Source organism: Penicillium diatomitis (assembly GCF_028827545.1).
Source record: "Penicillium diatomitis strain IBT 30728 chromosome Unknown utg000003l_segment0_segment0, whole genome shotgun sequence".
In the NCBI taxonomy this organism is placed as follows: Eukaryota; Fungi; Ascomycota; class Eurotiomycetes; order Eurotiales; family Aspergillaceae; genus Penicillium; species Penicillium diatomitis.
Window position 1 is genome coordinate 108,379 of NW_026623175.1, and position 20,792 is coordinate 129,170.

The 20,792-nt window shown below is 52.1% G+C and overlaps 10 protein-coding genes across 10 annotated transcripts; 6 read left to right on the forward strand and 4 right to left on the reverse strand.

Moving 5' to 3' along the window:
- Window positions 1-83: 83 nt before the first annotated feature.
- On the forward strand, window positions 84-1,013 carry N7539_002303 (mRNA splicing protein PRP18; the record flags this gene model as incomplete). The annotated part of the gene is made up of 1 exon (XM_056931906.1): window positions 84-1,013. The coding sequence occupies one exon, from the start codon at window positions 84-86 to the stop codon at window positions 1,011-1,013; it is 930 nt and encodes a 309-aa protein (XP_056791865.1).
- Window positions 1,014-1,729: 716 nt separating this feature from the next.
- N7539_002304 (chitin deacetylase CDA4) lies at window positions 1,730-2,521 on the forward strand (the record flags this gene model as incomplete). The annotated part of the gene is made up of 1 exon (XM_056931907.1): window positions 1,730-2,521. One exon carries the CDS (start codon window positions 1,730-1,732, stop codon window positions 2,519-2,521), a length of 792 nt encoding a protein of 263 aa, XP_056791866.1.
- Window positions 2,522-3,012: 491 nt separating this feature from the next.
- Window positions 3,013-4,581, reverse strand: N7539_002305 (uncharacterized protein; the record flags this gene model as incomplete). The annotated part of the gene is made up of 1 exon (XM_056931908.1): window positions 3,013-4,581. One exon carries the CDS (start codon window positions 4,579-4,581, stop codon window positions 3,013-3,015), a length of 1,569 nt encoding a protein of 522 aa, XP_056791867.1.
- A 926-nt stretch (window positions 4,582-5,507) lies between these two features.
- Window positions 5,508-6,542, reverse strand: N7539_002306 (uncharacterized protein; the record flags this gene model as incomplete). The annotated part of the gene is made up of 2 exons (XM_056931909.1): window positions 5,508-5,644; window positions 6,446-6,542. 2 exons carry the CDS (start codon window positions 6,540-6,542, stop codon window positions 5,508-5,510), a joined length of 234 nt encoding a protein of 77 aa, XP_056791868.1.
- Window positions 6,543-6,686: 144 nt separating this feature from the next.
- On the forward strand, window positions 6,687-7,596 carry N7539_002307 (ADP-ribosylation factor family protein; the record flags this gene model as incomplete). Its single annotated transcript, XM_056931910.1, has 2 exons — window positions 6,687-6,735; window positions 6,875-7,596. The coding sequence occupies 2 exons, from the start codon at window positions 6,687-6,689 to the stop codon at window positions 7,594-7,596; spliced, it is 771 nt and encodes a 256-aa protein (XP_056791869.1).
- A 1,201-nt stretch (window positions 7,597-8,797) lies between these two features.
- N7539_002308 (uncharacterized protein) lies at window positions 8,798-9,479 on the forward strand (the record flags this gene model as incomplete). The annotated part of the gene is made up of 2 exons (XM_056931911.1): window positions 8,798-8,887; window positions 8,973-9,479. 2 exons carry the CDS (start codon window positions 8,798-8,800, stop codon window positions 9,477-9,479), a joined length of 597 nt encoding a protein of 198 aa, XP_056791870.1.
- Window positions 9,480-9,743: 264 nt separating this feature from the next.
- Window positions 9,744-11,459, reverse strand: N7539_002309 (phosphatidylinositol N-acetylglucosaminyltransferase subunit A/GPI3; the record flags this gene model as incomplete). Its single annotated transcript, XM_056931912.1, has 5 exons — window positions 9,744-10,737; window positions 10,787-11,175; window positions 11,234-11,290; window positions 11,333-11,363; window positions 11,443-11,459. The coding sequence occupies 5 exons, from the start codon at window positions 11,457-11,459 to the stop codon at window positions 9,744-9,746; spliced, it is 1,488 nt and encodes a 495-aa protein (XP_056791871.1).
- A 346-nt stretch (window positions 11,460-11,805) lies between these two features.
- N7539_002310 (putative ATP-dependent RNA helicase DBP6) lies at window positions 11,806-14,253 on the forward strand (the record flags this gene model as incomplete). The annotated part of the gene is made up of 1 exon (XM_056931913.1): window positions 11,806-14,253. The coding sequence occupies one exon, from the start codon at window positions 11,806-11,808 to the stop codon at window positions 14,251-14,253; it is 2,448 nt and encodes an 815-aa protein (XP_056791872.1).
- A 774-nt stretch (window positions 14,254-15,027) lies between these two features.
- N7539_002311 (uncharacterized protein) lies at window positions 15,028-17,749 on the forward strand (the record flags this gene model as incomplete). The annotated part of the gene is made up of 5 exons (XM_056931914.1): window positions 15,028-15,229; window positions 15,438-16,310; window positions 16,380-16,687; window positions 16,759-16,850; window positions 16,918-17,749. 5 exons carry the CDS (start codon window positions 15,028-15,030, stop codon window positions 17,747-17,749), a joined length of 2,307 nt encoding a protein of 768 aa, XP_056791873.1.
- Window positions 17,750-18,083: 334 nt separating this feature from the next.
- Window positions 18,084-20,471, reverse strand: xlnD (beta-xylosidase XylA; the record flags this gene model as incomplete). Its single annotated transcript, XM_056931915.1, has 1 exon — window positions 18,084-20,471. The coding sequence occupies one exon, from the start codon at window positions 20,469-20,471 to the stop codon at window positions 18,084-18,086; it is 2,388 nt and encodes a 795-aa protein (XP_056791874.1).
- Window positions 20,472-20,792: the final 321 nt, after the last annotated feature.

The following is a 20,792-nucleotide window of genomic DNA, read 5'->3' on the forward strand; positions in this document are numbered from 1 at the left end:
TCTGGTACCACCTTTCATTCACCAATTTTTTTTCGACACGGTCAGAGTCTACAAAGAGCGCACCCCCGCATCCCTACTCCACCATGGATTTCGCGGCGCTCATGTCCAAGGAGATTTCCAAGGCCAAAGCTCCAGCAACCAACAAGACTACAGAAGCCAGCCAGGAAAAACCTACACTGTCCGAACAACCGAAAAAGTACATGCGCCGAGCAGAAGTCGAAGCCGCGCGGATCGATGCCTATAACAAGGAACAAGAGCGACTTCGAAGAGAGCGCGAGGAAAAGCTGAAGAACAAGCGCAAACTTGAAGAAGAAGAAGCAGACCGGGCGCGTGAGCGAGAAGAGAAGAAGCGCAGGATTGCAGAAGAGCATAAAAGGAAGAGGGAGGAAGAAGAGGCAAAGAAGGAACGCGAGAGACGACGAAGGCTCGGCTTACCTGAACTACCGGCAAAGGATGAGCGTGGCGAGACACCTGCGAGCGAGGATGCCGAGGAAGACAACATCGATGAGGAGGAGCTTACCAAAAGATTACGGGCGCTGAACGAGCCAGCGCGGCTTTTCGGCGAGAACCACCGTGCTCGGCTGCGAAGGTACCGCCGATTGAGGAAGCGCGCAGCCATGGCGAAGAAAATGACTGACGGGCCAATTCCCACGATATTGGAGCCGGTACCTGGCGGACAAATGATCATTGGATCCAAGCCTCCCAAGGAGAAGGAGGCACGAGAGTTTCTGTTCAGGCAACTGGCGTCCTACTTCAACATGGTCTTGTCCGAGTGGGAGTTGGCCTTGGCTAAACGTGACGTGACGGTTCGAGAGAGTTTCCAAGGCAAACAAGCCCACAATGCCATGCTACAGTCTCGGGAGAATCTGAAGCCGCTCTTTCGCCGATTCGAGAAGGGCGACCTGGAAGACGGACTTTTGGAACCTATCGTGGAAATCGTTCATAAAGCCCAGCAGCGAAGATACGTCGACGCAAATGACGCCTATCTTCGAGTGAGTATTGGAAAAGCGTAAGTCCGCCGACAGCCCTCCTTTCCTACACACTGGAGCGCAGAGACAAGACTGACAAACTACAGTGCCTGGCCCATCGGTGTGACCATGGTTGGTATTCACGAACGTTCAGCCCGAGAAAAGTTGCATCAAAGCGACCAGCAAGCCCACATTCTTAGTGATGAAGCGACGCGGAAGTATCTGCAAAGTATCAAGCGATGCTTGAGCTTTGCACAGACTCGCTGGCCCCCGGAGGATCAGTTGCAGGTAATGGGATGAATGGTGCGGCTTCGACAATTGGGATAGCCTTTTTTCTTTCATTTCCTCGGGGGCGGCTGACAGAGAAGTTGTATTTATAACGACCATCCATAGCTACATTTAGTTTCAGCCAGGCGAGGCGAGTCATCCGGGTGCAAGTCTTCAAGTATTCCAGGTAGCAGCGTAAACTTAGCACAGCATTAGCTAGTAGCTACCAGCCAGTACTCGTGACTCGAGTCGACAGTCAAGCCTCCAGTTCTCGAAATTGGCGAGTGACCTATCAAGATCTGACAGCTTCGGGCGGCCGTAGCTGCAAGTCACTCACTAGTCTGAGACGCGAAGAGGACGCGCATCAACAATCAGTCGGGTGGAGATGCTCGGAAGACCACCCACCTGCAGTCATTTTGCGCTTGCGCGAGGTGCACGAGATTAGTGAAGGGTTGGAATTGGCATCTCTCGCCCGTGGCTCAGAATCTGCAGCGATGGATCTCGCCCGGCTCTTCAACCTCTTCATCGATTTGTTATTCGAGCTCTGGCCAATCTTCGCAGCCATGTTTCGCTATATCCTCTACGCGTACTTGGTACTAGGCCCTCTGTACCTGATCTACAAACCGCCTCGTCGGCTCATCGCCTGTTTTCGACGCCGATGGCCCGATGTGCTATTCTACCATCCCATCGAGCAGAAAGTGATTGCCTTGACTATTGACGACGCCCCCTCGGCACATACATCCAAGATTCACCGTCTGTTGCAGTGCCACCATGCAACCGCGACGTTCTTCGTCATTGGATCCCAAGTAGACGGCCACCGAGACGATCTGGTAGACCTTGTCCGCGGCGGGAACGAGCTCGCCAACCACGCCATGCACGATGAACGATCCCGTTCACTCAGTTATGTGGTTCTCGCGGAGCAAATCTCCTCCGTCGAGCACATGATTCGGGATATCTACCGACAGGCTGAGCAGTCCGATGCGCCGGAGAACTGGTTCTTCAGGCCTGGCTCGGGATTTTTCAGCACACGGATGCGCAAGCTTGTCAGCCACATGGGGTATCAGCTTGCGCTGGGCGATGTGTATCCGCATGATGCGCAGATTCGGCTCGCAAGTCTGAATGCGAAACACATCCTGAGCCAAGTCAAGCCGGGCAGTATAGTCGTGTGTCATGATCGGAGAGAATGGACTCTGCCCATGTTGAGCGTAGTACTGCCCGAGCTGCGTCGTCGGGGATATCGTGTGGTTACGCTGTCTGCTTTGTTGAGAGAGAGAATGTATCAGTAAAACCTGATGACAGGCGAATTTGTGTCAGATTGAGCAGCAGATGATTGTTGACCATCTTGGAGCGGCGGCGAATAAAACCTAGACATATAACTGGAGCTCCTCTGCCAGATCGCGTCACACGCGAGGTACGCTGCCTACATGGATGAACTTTCGCAAATTGATGTTAATGGATGCCTTGGGCGAGGCACCCTAACCAATGTGAACCTCCAGCTCTCACAAGCGATCAAGAGCTCCGACTTCGCCCATCCTCTGAACGGCACAAAAATATATACGTAAATTGTATGACAAACAGTGGAAGATATGGCCTTAGCACTATCATAGTCGAATACAATCTCTATTCTAGATCAGACCAAATCTCAAAGAGTGGAGGAGGGAGGGCTCCGTGCCCGCCAAAGTGCAGTATCGCGTACAGGTACATCGTCCGGTCATAGTACCCTCGAAAGCGAAAAAGGGGATGTTTTATTATGTACAACTTCAAGGATAAAGCCTCCTTATCGTGTCAAGTCTTTCCACATATGTACGACCGTCTTCCACCAGCTCTGCACGTTCGTCGGCGCAGGTATGGTGGACACCTTGCTTAGCAGAGTGTCTTCGCGAGTGAGATCGGCCTCGGCGACCGGGTAGACGTGATGACCGTCCATACCATTCATCGCTTGAAGTGACGAGGAAGTGGGCCGTGTGGAGACGGCGCTGCTACACGGGCTGCGTGACCCCCGATCACCGTCTCGATGCTCTATCAAACGCCCTGCCGTGACAACGCAACCTCCGTAAGCAAAGCGCACGAGTGAATCGCCAGTTAAACTGCCGATAATGTAAACGTCAGGGGCAATTTGAAGATTTTCCAGCGCTCTGGCGCGCAATGTCTGGCCTGAAACAGCCAGGTCGTTGTTGGCTTCATCATGTTCCAGTACTTCGGTGCGCAGCTCAGGCTCCAGGTAGGCCATTGTGCCGCGTCGCCCTGCGGCGTACACGAGCCCCTGAACTAACCGCTTGAATGTTGAACCGTTCTCGTGACGGAATGTGACCTCAGCTGCGTGATCCTTCATAGCAACTTCAACAATTTCCACGTTGGAAAGCCCTTCGTAGATGTCGTCCCACTGCCGGGATTCCAGGAAGGGCATGGAAGATCCTCGCCGAGCATTTGGCCGCTGGGATTTCTTCTCCGTCCGGCTTGCCAGGGCCGCGCGCTTCATCAATCGATACACACCGGCATACTCCGGGTAGGCGTGTTGATGGCATCCACGCAGCGGGGACGGACGGTCTCCGGGAGACCACCTAAAGACGTGCAGGATCTTTTGATGGGCCGGGGCGGAAATGATGGCGTCGGCGGCAGAGAACCCGGAGCCGACCACGAGTAACGGCATCGTCGGAGTAGACGATGTTTGCAGTACAGGCTGCAGCATCGCCGGGGGTGGAAGGATTTCCGAGAATATGCCACTGGCCAGCACTAACCGCTTGCAGTGAAGGTTGTGAGATTTGATGTAGAATCCAGTGTCCGTACGGGAGATCCCCTTGACGTCTTCGCCGCAGCGGAAGACATCATCGATCTTCACCGCGCCCGGATATGCCTCGAAGTAGTCCGCGATCTCTCGTCGGGTCGGTCGGGTGAACGGCGGAAGGTCCGCTCCTATCACGGCACGATGATGGTCGACAAATGAGTATCCCGGCAGGGAAAGCATCGCAGCGTAACTCAAGGTCTGAATATCCCAGCTTGCTCCATGTGGATCCTCCGTCCATTGGCCTCCTGGGCGAGGCGCATTGCCGAAGATGAGGTGCGGAATCGCCTTTTCAGGCATGTACCGCCATTCGACATTCGATGCGCAATCTGACACGTCCACGTCTAGGCTAGGGCGCACAAGAGTGTCTAACAGGACGTTGACAGGCAGTGCCTGAGTCGAATATGACAACCGAGACGCCGCAAAGTGGGCAGTGAGTGCTCCCACGTCTACGTCGAGGAGATTGGGGGCCTCTGTTAATTTGGCGTCCAGTAGAGAGTCGGGATGGGGAGGGTTCCGCGAGTAGAACGGAATGTGGCCATGAAGGATGTATGAGAGGATCATCGCCGACGGTCCATTGCCTTTTATGGGTCCCCCGCGGAAAGATGGAATGTTAGTGAGACAATTGCAATCTTTCGGCGCCAGTATGTTAGGCCGCCCACAATGGGTTATGACCATTCTTCAAGTTCATCAACGAGGGAGATCGACCTACCGACGATGACGGTGTCGGTCTCCATTGCGGATGGCGGAACCTCCGATTCTGCATCAACCCGCGCGGGGCATACTGGAGTCATGCAAGCCGGGCAAATCAGGAATCAAAATGGTTACTGATCTCGTTCGTGGACGAGCAACAATCGAAGCTGTCAGGTGAGAGACCACAGTTCATAGAGGCCGAGAGCAGCCATGAACCCCAGAAGAAAGGAAGAATGCAGATGCGATGTCAAAGTGAATGGGGATCAAGAGGAGGGAGAGAGAGAGAGAGAGAGAGAGAGAGAAAAAAAAGGGAAAATACTGTTAGATCCGATACGGCCGGGGCGGACGCTTCATTGACGGGGAGGGGAGACTCGGCGATTCTGGGGGAGATGCTCCCAAAAGAGGATGAAGTGGACCCTGGAAACCTGGCGATGATATGCGATTCCAGGGCCGGACTGGATCTCTCCCTCCCTCCACCTGCCAGAAATCGCCAGTTCGGCACAGACTTTCAAGTCCCCACGGTTGATCGATAGTTAATCACCCTCGAAGTTGCTGACAAACTGGGGTGATCCACGCATTGTCCGGAGCAGGCAATCGCCCACCAGGATTCGTGGTGCCCCGCGAGTGAAGTGGACTCTCGCATCACTCCCGTCTGACAGCACCATTACCTACGCATATTGCGCTTACGAGAAATGAGAGAGCTTCACCTTGAGGGTGCTGTTCTGCGTAGGACAAAAGGCGTTCCGTCAACCCCGTATGTGGAATGACCATTTAGGACGTGATGCTGAGAGACTTTCTCAATTACAGTCGGACCATTTTAGTTTGGTCGATACTAGGTAACTACTACTACAGTAGTAGTAGTAGTAGTAGTAGTAGTAGTAGTAGTAGTAGTAGTAGTAGTAGTAGTATAATGATAGAAGACTATGAGAGGATACTTTTCATCCCGTTTTTGGTCGAGTAAATTATCATGCGATTGTGATACGACTTTCGGTCCGACGTGTCTCATTCTGAGTGTGCTGAGGGTTGGACTGACAGGCAACTAATGCACCATGATAGAACGATCCAAGTAATCCCAGGATAGTTCCAACTACAAACTGCACAGTGCACAATAGGAGTAGTATTACAGTACCTTAGGCTAGCTGTACATGAGAACGGGTGCATGACGTGCATATGTGACTCAGAGCCGATCCGGAAAGCCCATCTGATTAGATCTCCTCTGGGCAACAGGAAATCAATTCCACTTTGAAGTCGGTACAGTTGCCTCCCCGATCTCTTATTGCTTGTAATTATTCGACATGTTCTTGTTCTCGAGATACTAAATACTTCGCTCGTCGGTGTCGTGCTGCTTCCGATTCGAGTATACCAGCCTGCCAGTAGTGTTGCATACTTGCATAGTAGCTATCTGGAAATCATGACTGACTTCAAAAGTTCAACCCCATATATAGGGAGGTCAGTATGGAGTCCACACAAACGACTGGTGTAGTGCAAGTAAGTAAGCTTGGGGCACTCTACACCTTCGTGAACCAGTCATGAGTTGGGGCCGCGAGAATCGCAGTAGGATTCGTACTATTGCTGTTACCACTTTCTTGCTGTCCTTGACCCAAGTATGTAGTAGCGCAATAGAGCTACCAAGTTAGGTAGGTTCATGTTGAACTGTTTCATTGCTGACTGTCCAGTGTCCAGTCTCTTGTTCAGCCCTAAACCCTACTGTCCCGATGCAGTACTCAGTACTCACCGCGGAAACAGCGCCAGTTGGCAGATTGCGCGGCTAAAGCTATAGAGGGGTGCTCCCAATTAACTCCGGAAAGGTCCAGACCAGACTCCAGAGTCATGCCGACGGGAGCCTCAACTCAAGGATCTCGTGGTTCCTGGGACTCCCGCAAAGTCATCTCCAACGATCCACGGCCCACTCGTCAACAGCCCTATGATTCCCTACATTGACGTCTGACGGTCCCTTCGATCTTGATCGTGCGATCATGTATCATCTGGCCAAGTCCCTGTACACCTACGCGACGAGCAAAGAAGGTATGGTGACACTGTCAACCAATGTCCCCCCCCCCCCACCCTCTTCGCGATTCTGCACCCGAGTAGACCCTCAACACTTCGCAACCATCCCGTCTCCATGCTTACTCAACCCCTTCTCTCGCTCGTCTCGCTCGTATAGAATACTCCGTCCTTCTCCTTGGTCTGGATAACGCCGGCAAGACCACGCTTCTCTCGCAGATCAAAGCCCTCTACCAACCCCGTTCAGATGGGGCACCCGCCCCCGACCCCGGCAAGACGGTCCCCACGGTCGGTCAGAATGTCACTACCATCTCCCTCTCCGACATGAACCTGAAGATCTGGGATGTCGGCGGTCAGATCTCCATGCGCGGTCTCTGGCAAAGTTACTACTCCAGCTGCCATGCCATCATCTTCGTTGTGGATAGTACCGACGTCGGCCAGGACCCCGATATCTCTCGTCTCGCTTCGGTATCCGGCCGCCAACCCAGCATGAGTGCTGGGTCGGGCCCTGCACGCGGCAGCGTGAGTGCAGGCGATCAGTTCTCCGAGCAAGCCATTGGAATCAATGCGACCGGCAGTGATTTTGGCCGATTGGACGAATGCCGACAGGTTTTGGAGTCGGTCCTGCAGAACGACGCGGTCGCCGGTGTGCCCATCTTGGTGTTGGCCAACAAGCAAGATCGGGAAGATTGTGTGGAGGTCGTGCGCATCAAGGAAGGGTTCGTGCGCAAGGTGTTTGAGGGCGACAAGGGGAGTCGGATTCGAGACAGTCGTGTGCTGCCGGTCAGCGCCTTACTTGGATCGGGGGTCCAGGCTGCCGTGGAATGGGTGCAGAGTCGTGTGCGATGGAACAAAGAGGGTCGCCCCCCAGTAATGCGGTAATCCTGTGGATCTCTTCATGGACAGAAGGTCGAAAAGGGGACCCAAGGAGTTGCATCTTCCAGAAGATAGAAGCGATGTGCTGAGCATGCACGGCTTTCAATTTCATCGTCATTGCTGGGCGCGGTCATGATCGATCGAGTTGCTGATCTGAGAGCCCTACCCGGGATGTCTCGTAACATAACGATAGATACTACTTTTGCGCGTTTATACTGATTCCCACGGGCCTTGCAATGAGATCCACCCTGTACTTCCAGATATCAATCCATACTTGGTGTCTGCCACATCCCGCGTCTAACAAAGTACCTACCTTATTGTGCCTACGTCGAACCGACTCCAAATGTGATCACCTGTCCGATACAGAGCCTCGCCCTTGAACAATCTCAAGATTCCAGTTTCAAATGGCTATTCTAAAGATCACGGTTGCATAAATTAGATCTGATCGCTACTCCAGATGCTGACCCACTGCTCCGATGGCCCGCCGCCACGGGTCTCGGTTCCTCCAATGAGATCGGATACCTTCAAGAACGAAGCATACTGATGCATTCGCTCGCAGGATCCAACTCAGCGGAAACAGGAAAGAACAGACAGAAACATCATCTTGACCAGGATACTATCGATCAGAATGTCTCCACATAGCCCCCAAAAAGAGCGATCTTCGTTTGGAACATCACGACTGCTTCGGATGATCCACTGATGACTCTCATCTCTTCTCCCTTATCTCTTAGCTCTTCCTTCCTGTAGGTGTCTCCCGAGTGCTTGCCTGAGACCGAACCCACATCAAACGATGACATGACTTGAGAACCAAAGCGTCGGGGCCGTAGAGTCCAAGTAATCCTGGTAGCTTCCCACGCGACTGACATCTTCGAGCTTGGACATAGCTACCTTATGTACAGAAGTAGTATTTCGCATGAATGAAGTCAGAAACGCTGAATGTGACGTCACGTTCTTTGGTATACAACGCTTCAATGATGCTTCACTACTGTAGGCGGTAGGAGTCGGAAGTCACTGACATGTATGCATAAGTATAAAGCATTACAGACGCGGAGGCGAAGCAAGTCTTCCTTACAACATCTCATACTCAATAACAATTCATCTACATATCCTCATTTGATTCATCTGTCCAACATATTCTTCAAGTCACCAAGAATCAATCCCAACCTCAAGTCAACTTACGTCCTCGAACTATCAAAAGCAATCCATCATGAGCACTTTGAACAACGCCGATTCCGTCACCAACCAGGGTGCCTTCAAGCCCTCCGTGGCCCCGGAAGCTCCACTCACACAAAAAGGCGTAAGTCTTGAATCAAACTTGCGCATCACAGCCTCTCAAGAACCAAACAGAACCACTGAAATTAACCTCCATACTCCTCCATCAGCACCAGGTCGGCCGGAAAGTCAACGAGGCCGACCAGCGTTCAGAATTCCACATGGAAAAGCACCCTCTCGGCACCGCACCCGCCGGCAACTCGTACTCGGCCAACGCACAGGGTGAAGTCGGTAGCCAGGCCGACAATCCGGCCGTCATGCCTTCCGACGACAAGGAGGGCGTCTACACCTCTGCCGCCGACACCATGACTGGATCCACATCCGCAGACCTTCACACAGGCATGGGCAAGCCCATCAGTGGCCAGACTAGCTCAGAGCTCGCCCACGACGGTGCACATGGCCGCAAGAAGCAGGGATCCGGTCTCGAGGGCGTGGGCTCGTCGATGGATGACCGAAGTATCGAGCGCGACATGCCTAACCAGCGTGGCTTGGAACGTGAACAGAATGTCAGCGGCCAGCGTGGAAACAAGGCGGATCGTTCTGCGGCGGATATGCGTCCAGAGTCTGCTGAGACCGTGGCTGCTGAATGGAAGTATGAGCCTAGCACTAAGCGTTGAGGTGTTCTCGATACAATGTGACGAAATCAAGCAAGACATGAAACGATATCTACCAAGCTTGTTGCACGGTATGACAATGTAGATGAAGTAAATTTCGCTCGTAGTGGTATGGACACATGCCGCTGTGAGTAACAGGAAGGCGGGAAGGCAGGTCTCACTATTGAATACCTGATATTTATCAGGTAGACGTCGCAAAAAATATGTACAACCGGTTTTGCTCCTAAGTTGCGGCCGTCGGGAAACCGTTGATTTTGTGAGTTCTCATCATTGATCCCTGCGCCCCCCGTTTGATGAGTGGGATTTGTCCGCTGGGGGCTTTCTCGGCCAGCTGCGAGCAATATCGATATTGGCGCGCGGAAACCACATCTCAAGAAACACGTAGATGAGAAAGTCAATGACAACACAAAAGCAAAACAGCTTGCCGGCCCAGACACCACAGCCGTAATATCGCTTCAGTCGATCAATGAGGGCAAAACTGCGCACTCGATCCCCGCTGACCTCCCAGCCTTGACCGGGGTAGTAACCATAGAACTCCTCGGGGCTGATATCGCCGGTAATGCCCTTATAGACTCTCTCCGTTCGTTCAGCGACATCTCTCCACGAATACATCATCTTCACCTGATCGTGGAAACGATCGGTTCGGACCTTGTTTGAACGTAAAGCAGCAATAGCCTTGCTGGTGGCAACCACAAGATCGTCTTCTTCGGGCTTGGCAAAGGTGGTCATGTGCTGCGGCAACACTTCAGGAATGCCGCCGACCCGCGTACAGACCACATAGAGACCGCAACTGGCAGCTTCAACAATCACCGTGCCGAACGCCTCTGTCAAGCTGGGATGCAGGTAGATATGTCCACGCACCATGACGTCTCGAACTTCTTCATGACGAACCGAACCCAGCATCTCAACCTTGTCTTGCAGAACATTGCGTTCCAGCATTTGCTCCAAGTCGATAGCCTTAGGTCCAGAACCAGCAATGATGAACCGCGTGTTAGGGTTCAATGCCAAGATACGAGGTATCGCGGCAATGAGCAAGTCGGTTCCCTTGTTGTAAAAAAGCCGTGAAATGACCACAATGGTGATGGTATCGTCCGGGCCAATTGGTGCAGGTTGTGGCCGTTGATCGATTGGGGACATGGCACCCTGGTCCGCTGCTCGAGAATCGTTTGACAATGGGCGAAAGTTCTCAGCTACTACCGCGTTTGGAATCACCGAGACCATGAGAGGGTCCAAAGATGCTCGAAGCACAGTGTTCTCCTTACTTTAATAGGTCAGAGAAGCGGGAGGAAGTATGTGTTGTAGGAACTCACCAAGTATGGCTGACACAGATCGCATGGTCCACATCACTCAAAGTAAATTTGAGCAGCTTATTTGTCAAGATTGACGCAGCATCCGCAAAGCCAAATAGTGAGTGATCGGTAAAGACTGTTCGTAGGCCCATCGTACGCGCGTGGAGGATGGCTTCTCCACAGAAGCTACTGAGACTGGCATGGCCGTGCACAATTTCAATCTGTTCGCGAATGACGATGTTGCGGAAGATGGGGAAGAATGAGAACACAGTCGGAAAGGTTGTTTCTCGGTAAATGACGAAGAAAGGAACGTGGTAGATCTTCAGGCCATTGGTCAAATAGCGAACTCCTGTTCGGTCTTTGTAGGCATGTGTGATGATGATGACTTTATGCCCACGGTCGATAAGTTTCTAGGGAGATATTAGTGCCGATAGGTATGGATGTGGTGAACAGCCGAGGTCTTCGTACCGACGATAGCTGATAGATGTGACTTTCGATTCCACCTTGAATCCAAATTAGCAAAGGCTCACATGTCACAGAGTAAAAATAAAAAAAATATCAACTCACCTGATTGAGGGAAAAAAAGTCACTGACCATGCTATCGCATACAACTTGCTAATCAGTGTCTCGAGCGGTCGTGCGGCGTCGCGGTCCCCTGAATAGTAGTGGGTACTCACGCAATGTTATACGGCATTGTGAGAATTTAGTCGCGGCCAATCGAAATGAGACAACACAGCGGTATCTCTGAAGTGTTTCACTCTGCCCATGGCGACAGGGTCAAGATATTCATTCAGTCATGAACAGGCCGGCCGCTAGTTATCACAAGCACGACTTGCTAAGAGCTTAAGCTTAAACTGGCTTGGCATACAGTGAAACGGAGAGCAAGGGGCGGTCAACAGGGCGGTAAGGTGAGCTTCGGTGTAATGCCGGCATGGTGGAGAAAAAAAGCGCCCACTAGAATTAGACTGCAGCAACAGCAGCGCTTCCGAGAAATTCGAAGGCCAATGGTCAATTCGAAGAACGAATCCAGATCTTCAAAAATGGAATCCCCTGCGAAGTCATCAAAGGCTCACAAGCGAAAGCGAGGCCTCGAGACCTCCACTGCCAATACCTCTACCCCACTCACGAAATCCAAGAAGCGCGACAGTCTATCCTCTGCGGTATCGCCCACTGATGGAAGCACAACTAAGCGCAGACGCTTGAAGAATGCACTGGAGGGGAGCGACGTGGAAACTATGGCTCAGAAGTCCAATCGCTCTCCCAAGGAACGCAAGAAGGACCGCGCCACAAAGTCAGAGAAAGATGGCTCGAAAGCCAAGTCCAGTAAGGTTGTGAAAGCGGACAATTCCTCGTCCGAGTCCTCCGAAGACGAGGGACGTCGTCGCAAGTCCTCGAAGGAAAAACACGCTAGCATTTTGTCCAAGTTCGAGCGGACAAAGCAAGCTGCTAGCGCAAAGCAAAAGAAGGTTGAAGACAAGACAGAGGCGCCAGCCGAATTAACCGCAGAGCCTGTCATCGCAAAAGGCCTCGAGCCGCTACCACAGCCAGAAAATCCACCTGAGATTTACGAGGCGCCCACATATTCCTCCCTGCCGCCGTGGCTCGCGAATCCCTTGCAAACACCTGCCAGCGAACGAGCCGCTTTCTCCGAGCTTGGTATTAAACCGGAATTGCTGCGGATTCTCCAGCAACACGGTTACAAAGACGCATTTGCTGTGCAGAAGGCTGTCATCCCCCTCCTACTGAAAGGCAAGAATCATCATCCTGGTGATCTTTGCGTGAGTGCTGCCACTGGATCCGGAAAAACTTTGTCATATGTTCTTCCTATGGTCACGTCCCTCACCCCTCGGCCTTCTTCGCGACTACGGGGTCTGATCGTCGTTCCAACGAGAGAACTTGTTAAGCAAGCTCGTGACGCATGTGAACTATGCGCTTCGGGGTCTCGCCTCCACATTGGAAGTGCAGTGGGCAATGTGGCGATCAAGGAGGAGCAGAAGATCCTTATGCGTGTTGACCAGGTTTACAACCCGGCCACTGTCGAACAACGACAGAAATCCGGATTGCAAGGCAATGACTGGATGGACTTTAACTTGGAGGACTGCGTGAACGAAGCTTTGGATACAGATGGCTTTTTGCCCGGTTATGTTCAGCGAGCTGAGCCAAACGTCGACATTCTTATTTGCACACCCGGCCGTCTGGTCGATCATATCCGATACACGAAAGGCTTCACCTTGAAGCACTTGGAGTGGCTTGTTATTGATGAAGCTGATCGGTTGCTCAACGAGAGTTTCCAAGAATGGGTTGATGTGATTATGGGATCACTCAACTCACGTCAAGCACCCGACACTTTTGGGCCTGGCGGTCAACTTCTCCATGACCTTAGGCTATCTATTGATACTCACCCCCCTCGAAAGGTGATCCTGAGTGCCACAATGACTCGCGATATTACCAAGTTGAATTCCCTTCGTCTTGATAACCCGAAGATGGTCATAATTGGCGCCGAGAAAAACACCGGAGCAGAGGAGGCCTCTGCATCTCACGCCGATGCCGATTTCACCCTGCCGTCCACCTTGCATGAGCACGTCATTCCTGTTGATGATGCGTCTCAGAAACCGCTGTATCTTTTGCAATTACTTCTGGAGCACATCAAGATTGACACGAATAAAGTCAAATCGATCGTTCCCAGGGCCAAAACTTCGCCTTCCGACTCCGAAAGCACTAGCTCGGACGACACTAGCTCGGACGATTCGAGCTCTGATGACTCTAGCTCCGATGAGTCTTCTGATGATGATACATCCTCGTCTGGATCCTCTTCCGATTCTTCTTCCTCCTCTGATTCGTCTTCCGACTCTGACTCTTCATCCGATTCCGAGACCGACCTGTCAGATGCTTCCGATGAATTATCTTCAGACAAGAAACCTGCAACAAGACGAGTCAAGGCTCTCCCGAAGACTGCCAGTTCCCTGAAAACTGTTCTTATCTTTGCCAAATCGTCCGAGGCTGCCTCGCGACTGTCTCGCTTGATGTCGCTCCTGCACCCCCCTCTTGCCAATTGCATGGGGACTATCATCAAGTCAAACAAGTCTTCTGCCTCTCGCAAGACGCTTGCTGCGTACCGCGGGGGTCGCATCTCCGTCATCGTCGCTACCGATCGCGCCTCTCGAGGTCTAGATCTTCCATCATTGACGCATGTCATCAACTATGATGTTCCGCCTAGCGTGACAACTTACGTGCACCGCGTGGGACGTACAGCCCGTGCCGGTCGTGAGGGCTCTGCGTGGTCTCTGGTCGCACATCGCGAAGGTCGATGGTTCGCCAACGAGATCGTCGCCAGCGTCGACGGCCGCATCACACGTGCTGCCTTGGTTGATCGTGTTCGGGTGAAGATTGATTCCATCAAATCACTTCAATCAACCTACGCGGCCGCCTTGAATGAGCTCGAAAAAGAAGTGAAAGAGGGCAGGGCGCATCCTTCCAAGCGTGTATAGAATTCTCTTTTCCATGTCTGTACATTAGTGTCATATCAGCATAGCGTCTCTACCGGTTAATCGGGTCTCTACATAAAGTCGGAATCCACCTCGAGTTGTCCTATTCAAGTGTGGGACGGCCTCGCCTGCCAGTCTGTCGTTTACCCGTCAAGCATCCACGCACTCTACAGCTCCTCTATGCTCTTCCATAGTCCTGCGGCCTCCTCGGTCCTTGTTATTTCGAAGCAGCCGAAAGGCCTTCACCTGACAATGAGGTGTCATTGTCAAGATTCCCCGAGAACCACAGCCATTGTTCCCCGCGGAGAGCCATTGTTTGCCCAAAAATCCGCCCTCGATGATGCCCGTGACTAGCGCTGTCTCGGGGGAATCCAGCCTTTGTCGTCATTTCCAAGGCAGGTGAATTTGCAGATCACCCTGATTTTACCCGAAATGTGGCAATTCTTCCGTTGAGTTGCAATGGGAAAACACCCGATGCAGCTTCCCCAAGTGCGGAGGTCTGCACGCCATCACCGACGGGGATCGATGGGGGTCGATCACCAAGCCGGGGGGGAGTTGGTACCCTTTGCTCCAGTCCACCCGCACAAGACCTTCAAAGGCCGTTTGACGGTCCAGGATTTGGGTAGTGGGATGCAGCATGAGGACAATCAACGCAGACCGCGTACTTAAATAGACGGAGAGCCTTGCAACACCTTGAAAGTCCTCTACGCGTTGGAAGAGTCACTTGGTAAGCGCTCATACCTCATTTTACCACCACGGGTCAATATCATCCTCAGTATGGTTGGCCTAAGCCCGTATATACTTTCTGCCTTTGCGGCATACTTCGTGACGCCGACGACTGGGGTCATCTTCAAACCTCAAAATGAATATAAGAGTCTATCAACCAGCAATCCATCCTTTGCTGTTGATTTGCAGTCGTGGCTTAACAATCGCGCTTTCGGCATGAAACCAAATGAGTCCAGCTTTGATAGTGATGGAAGTATGCAACTGTCCCCAGATCACTTACTTCATGGGGCCAATATCCCAGACTAGATCGATTGAGCCGATGGCCACCGAAGTCCTTGCAAGAGAAAGAATGCCCAGATTGACGTGACGTTCCATAGACTCCTATCCTGCCTCTCAGATTCCGCCTGAGAGATTCGTATACGGGGGCGTCAATTATCAATTTCCGTCTTATAATGCGACAGGCTTCGACAACATCCTGGTGCAGGGACAGACAGTTGACATCCCTCGAGGCAATTACTTCAGCTATCATATGCTCGCTGCGTCTGAATCAGGAATGGCCTCCAGCTCCGTCACAGCAAAATATGCAGACGGCAGTTCTACAAGCGGTCCACTTTTGGTGCCTGCCTGGTGGAGCTGGCCATACCCTGCAGGGGGAGATCTTATATTCACCCACTATCTGACAGAGAACGAGACCAACTTCAATCGGTCCAATATCTTCCAGACGACCAATTGGCTGGATTCTTCTAAGGAACTGGTATCCTTGACCTTCCCGAACAGTTCTGCTGGAGCATCCACATCCCCCGGCGGTGCGTCAGTCGATACAAAACTGCATGTCTTTGCCCTCTCGTTGATTCCAGTGACAAAGGTTGAGTGCAATTCAACCCGTCTGTCGGTTCAGTATGCCCGTTCCACTCAGAAATGGATGGAGGGTACCGACAAGGTTCAGATCGTGGAAGTCATCGTCAACAACGTCGGATCCGAATTTGTACTTCGCAAGCACGATGCGCGAGTCATCATTGATGCACCCGGCTTAGAGACGGTGACCGAAGGTGTCATAAAGAGACTTGGACCTGGTGATCAAGCCATCGTCGAAGTTGGAGTTCGGAATCGTCAGGGACATGATTCGGGGTCAACTGGTCCTGCAACCGTGAAGATCCAAGGCCATCATGTGTCGTCCTCAACATACGAATTCCAGGCAACATACGGGATCAAAAAGTACGAAGCTACGTACGAGTCCGTCTACAGCCACGAGTCACCAAATTGGTACAATAACGCCAAGTACGGTATCTTTATTCACTGGGGAGCATACTCGGTTCCTGGCTGGGGGAACGTGGGTAAGAAGGAAGGATATGCCGAATGGTAAGACCTATGTTCCACGTTGCTGTTGCAATTTTCTGTGCCAGATCAGCTCATCTCCCTCTCATTCTCAAGGTACTGGTGGGCTCTGAACTCAGGTCCTAATGCTTCCTCGGAGACGTATCAATATCATCTTAAAACTTATGGCAAGGACTTTGTCTATGACGATTTCATTCCTCAATTCTCTGTGAGCGCATGGGACCCAAAAGAATGGGTCGACTTGTTCGCGGACGCCGGAGCGAATTACTTTGTTCAAGTTAGCAAGCACCACGAAGGATATGCGCTATTTGATCTGCCAGAGAATGTGACGAAGCGGACATCGATCGCTTTGACACCCCATCGCAATCTTATCAAGGTGAGTAGACGTGGCTTCGTTCCGAGACTTCAAGGCTTTGATCTGACAACGGCACCTCACACGCTTGATAGGAACTGTTCGATGCCTCCAAGAAGTACCAGCCTCATTTACATCGTGCCGTGTACTACTCTCTCCCTGAATGGTTCCACCCGGACTACAAGAAGTATGGATTCTCATCGTGGCCAGGAGGTGAGGTTCTCCAAAATTTCCTTCCGCGAAATTTCAGTCAGAGTTACTAAGAATGCTCAAGGCAATGCGACCAACCCCTTCACTAACGAATCTCTGCCATACACGGGCTATGTTCCTCTCAACGACTACGTGACCGACAAGATCGTCCCTGAGATGAACACCCTAGCAGAACTAGGCACAGAAATCATGTGGTGCGACATCGGCGGACCCAACAAGACCCAGGAATTCGCTAGCGCATGGTTCAACAAGGCCGCCGAGCAAAATCGCCAAGTGGCCATGAACGCCCGTTGCGGTCTTCCCGGAGACTTTGATACGCCCGAGTATGCCCGTTACAATGGCGTTCAAGTGCGCAAGTGGGAGAGTAATCTGGGAATGGATCCATTCAGTTACGGCTACAATCGCGCCACACCCCTCGCAAGCTACATGAATGCTAGTGAGATTGTGACGAGCCTGATCGATATCGTCAGCAAGAACGGTAACTTCCTGCTAGACGTCGGTCCCACTGCTAACGGGACGATCATCGACGTGGAAAAACAGCATCTGCGAGAGGCCGGCAAATGGATCAAGAGCCACGCGGAGGCAATCTTCAACACTACTTACTGGTTTGTCACGCCACAGGAGGGAGACAACATTCGGTTCACTATTTCCGAAGACGCCTTTTACATTCACGCTCTCGCCAAACCGAACAGTACCCTGACTTTGAATAGCCCTGTCCCGTGGATGCAGAATGATCGGGTGACTGTTGTCGGAGGCAAGAAACATGGGGAGATTGTGCCTTCTCACAAAACGGACAACGGTTCTGTCGTTTTTTCAGTGAGCGAGGAGGTTGCTTGTGCTGATCAGTTTGCATGGGTGTTCAAAATTTTGTACTAATGAGGTGTTGTAGTGGATTGAGTGAACAATGTATGTTTTGCATTCTCAAATGTCATCGGGCACCTCATTAAACGATGGATATGAAGGTGAAACTCGCTTCATTTTCATTCATGAATTTAATAGACGCCAATGGCAAAGTCAATTCAGGGTTAAATAGGTGAAATTTATCGCCTATGAACTAGTTTGAATCCTTTTGGTCATGTTCATTCGTCGCTAAATAGATCGATACATGTGTATGCGTCCACGACTTGAATTACTCTCACGATAAGTCAAACCACATGTCTCATTACTTCATAACAATCACGACTTCTCTCACACCACATCCACTCAATACTTACTTGGCAGGAGGAATGAGCTGCTTCTCCAGTGGCCACTTGGCGAGGGTAGTGGCGTTACCAGTCAAGGTGAAGGACGTCACAACGGAACGCTCATTGTTCAATGCCAACTCGTACTTGCCGGGGTAAACGATACGGTTGCCCAGCTCGTCCACTCGAGCGACGTCGTCCAGCGTGATAGGAAGGACCATGCTGTCAGACTTTCCTGGCTTGATGGAGCCGAGTCGGTCAAAGCCGACCAGCCACTTATTTGGGTATGGGGCAGGACCGGCGGTAGTGTTGATAAACAACATTGCTGTGTAGTCTGACTCAACCTTGCCGGTGTTCTTGATGTCCGCGGTGAAGTTGAGGAAAGGGACCTGCTCGATCACATTGTAGCCTGCGTGGGGCTGGGAGAGCAGGTCAACGATGTCGAAGGAGGTGTTCTTCTCCCTACCCTTGTTGCAACCCATTGAGGCCTGGAATGTTGTGTAGAATAGTCCGTGGCCGAAGGGATACACGGGAGTGCCAGTGTACCACATATAAGTCTGTCCTGGGTTATCACCGGATGGACGCAGGTTCATATCAGTCGCGGGAAATTGCTCTGCGTATTTTGCGGGATACTGCGTCGTGGTCAAGCGACCTGCCGGCGCACGTTTACCAGTCAAAATATCCAGAATGGCTTTGCCACCTGACTGGCCGGGATAACCACCCCAGACGAGAGCGTTCACGTTCTTGTTTTCCTTCAATGCAGAAGAGTCAACCTGACCACCTCCCATCTGGAGAACAACTAGAGGCTTTCCAAGGCCGCTCAGCTGCTTGATGAGTTCAAGCTGATTGCCAGGCCATGTGATGTTTTGACGATCCATACCCTCGGCCTCAATGGTGTTGTCAATACCGCCAGCGAAGACGATAGCATCAGAGTTCTTGGCCGCTTCCATTGCGGCAGCGAACCCGTCGGTAGACTTGGAGGAGATATTGGTGCCGAGAGCGTAGTTGACGCTCAGGTCTGATGCCTTGAGCGCACTCAGTGGACTCGTAAGATAGGGGGCCGGACCATAGTAATTGCCTTGCATCTGGGTAGTCGCATTGGCCCAGGGCCCAACCAAAGCAACGCTCTTGACCTTCTTGGAAAGAGGCAAAACTCCATCGTTCTTCAGCAGAACGATACTTTCCACTGCCGCCTCGTATGAGATGTTCCAGGCATCGGTTTTGACAACGTCGGACCACGTCAGGTTGCGGTAGGGGCCTTCGTTACCGTCAAAGTATCCGAGGCTGACAAGATTAGAGTAGAGTCTGGTGACTGCACGCTCAATCTCGCTGCGGGAGATGTCACCGTAGTAGTAGGACTCATTCAGGTGATGCTGGTAGACAGTTCCACAGTTGATATCCACGCCGGCTCTCATCGAGTCGGCTGCAGCACCCGAGACGTTGGCCGCATACCCATGCGGGTTGAAAACACCATAGACGGCGCCGCAATCAGAGGAGACGAAGCCGTCCTCCACAAAGTTCCAGGTGTCGCGCAGCAAAGTCTGCAGGAAAAAGGAGTTGGAACTGCTAGGCACGCCGTTCACAGCATTGTACGAGGACATCACGCTGTGCACTCGCGCATCACGCACGGCGGCGACGAACTGGGGAGTGAAGTATCCAGACAGGTCTTGCTGAGTGATGTTCAAGTCGTTGCCCAGTCGAGAGTGGTCATCCCAGTTTTCGATGTCGTAGCCAGCAAAGTGCTTGGCATTGGCCACCAGTTTGAGGTCCTCGGGATCGACGCCTCCTTGGATACCGGTAATGTACTCATACGCATAGACAGAGCACAGCTTGTATGCATCCTCACCAGGCGTCTCCTGGCCACGACCCCACACCGGATGGCGGAAGGCATTGATGTTGGGGGCGTAGACATCGAGGCCGTAGCGTCCGACATTGTTGAATGCCCGACCCTGAGTGGAGATGATATCACCAATCTGATGGATCAACGTGCGGTTGAGGGCTGACATGGTAAGAATAGGAGAAGGGAACGACGTCGCCCAGCTCCAGTCGCCCGATTTCGTGTTGTTCGCACGATCCAGACCATGCAGCGCTTCCACCCAAACGTCGTACGCTGGCAAACCGAGACGTGGGATGGCGTAGATAGTGTTTCCGGTGCTTTGGATCAGCTCGTCCAACGTCATCAGTGCGATCAAGGCAGCGGCACGGTCATGAGCACGAGCAGATTTGTCACACACGAGGCTCGTATTCAAAGGCGCCGCTGAACAGTCGGGGAATCCATAGTGGACCTTTGCCAGTGTCTGCTTGTCGAGGCTGGGCTGTGGTTCTTTGCTGTAGTCCACGTACGATGTGTTTGCCTGTGCCAGAGCATTCGGAACAAGCGCTGCAAGCGCAGTGAGCAGAGCAACGGTGTTTGGCATTGTCGAAATGAACAAGCGAGGTGCTCGCCGTCACCAACTAGGATGTTCTGGATCAAGATTTACCGTGTCTTCCAAAGCACACCATAGCTTCCGTTGAGATCATTATATATACTGTGCTCAGGAAGATCTCCACTCGAGAACCATTGGCTGGGTCCATTCCCATCGCTGTTCGCAATTGGCATGATCAGCGCCGCAGGCGTGCATATCATCGGGTTCACAGACAATTGGAAGAGAAGAGAATTCGAGAGTCTTCCTGCCGGGAGAAGGAGACCCTCGAGCCTTGCTTTGTGGTCGATCTCATCGATTGGAAAGTTCATGTCA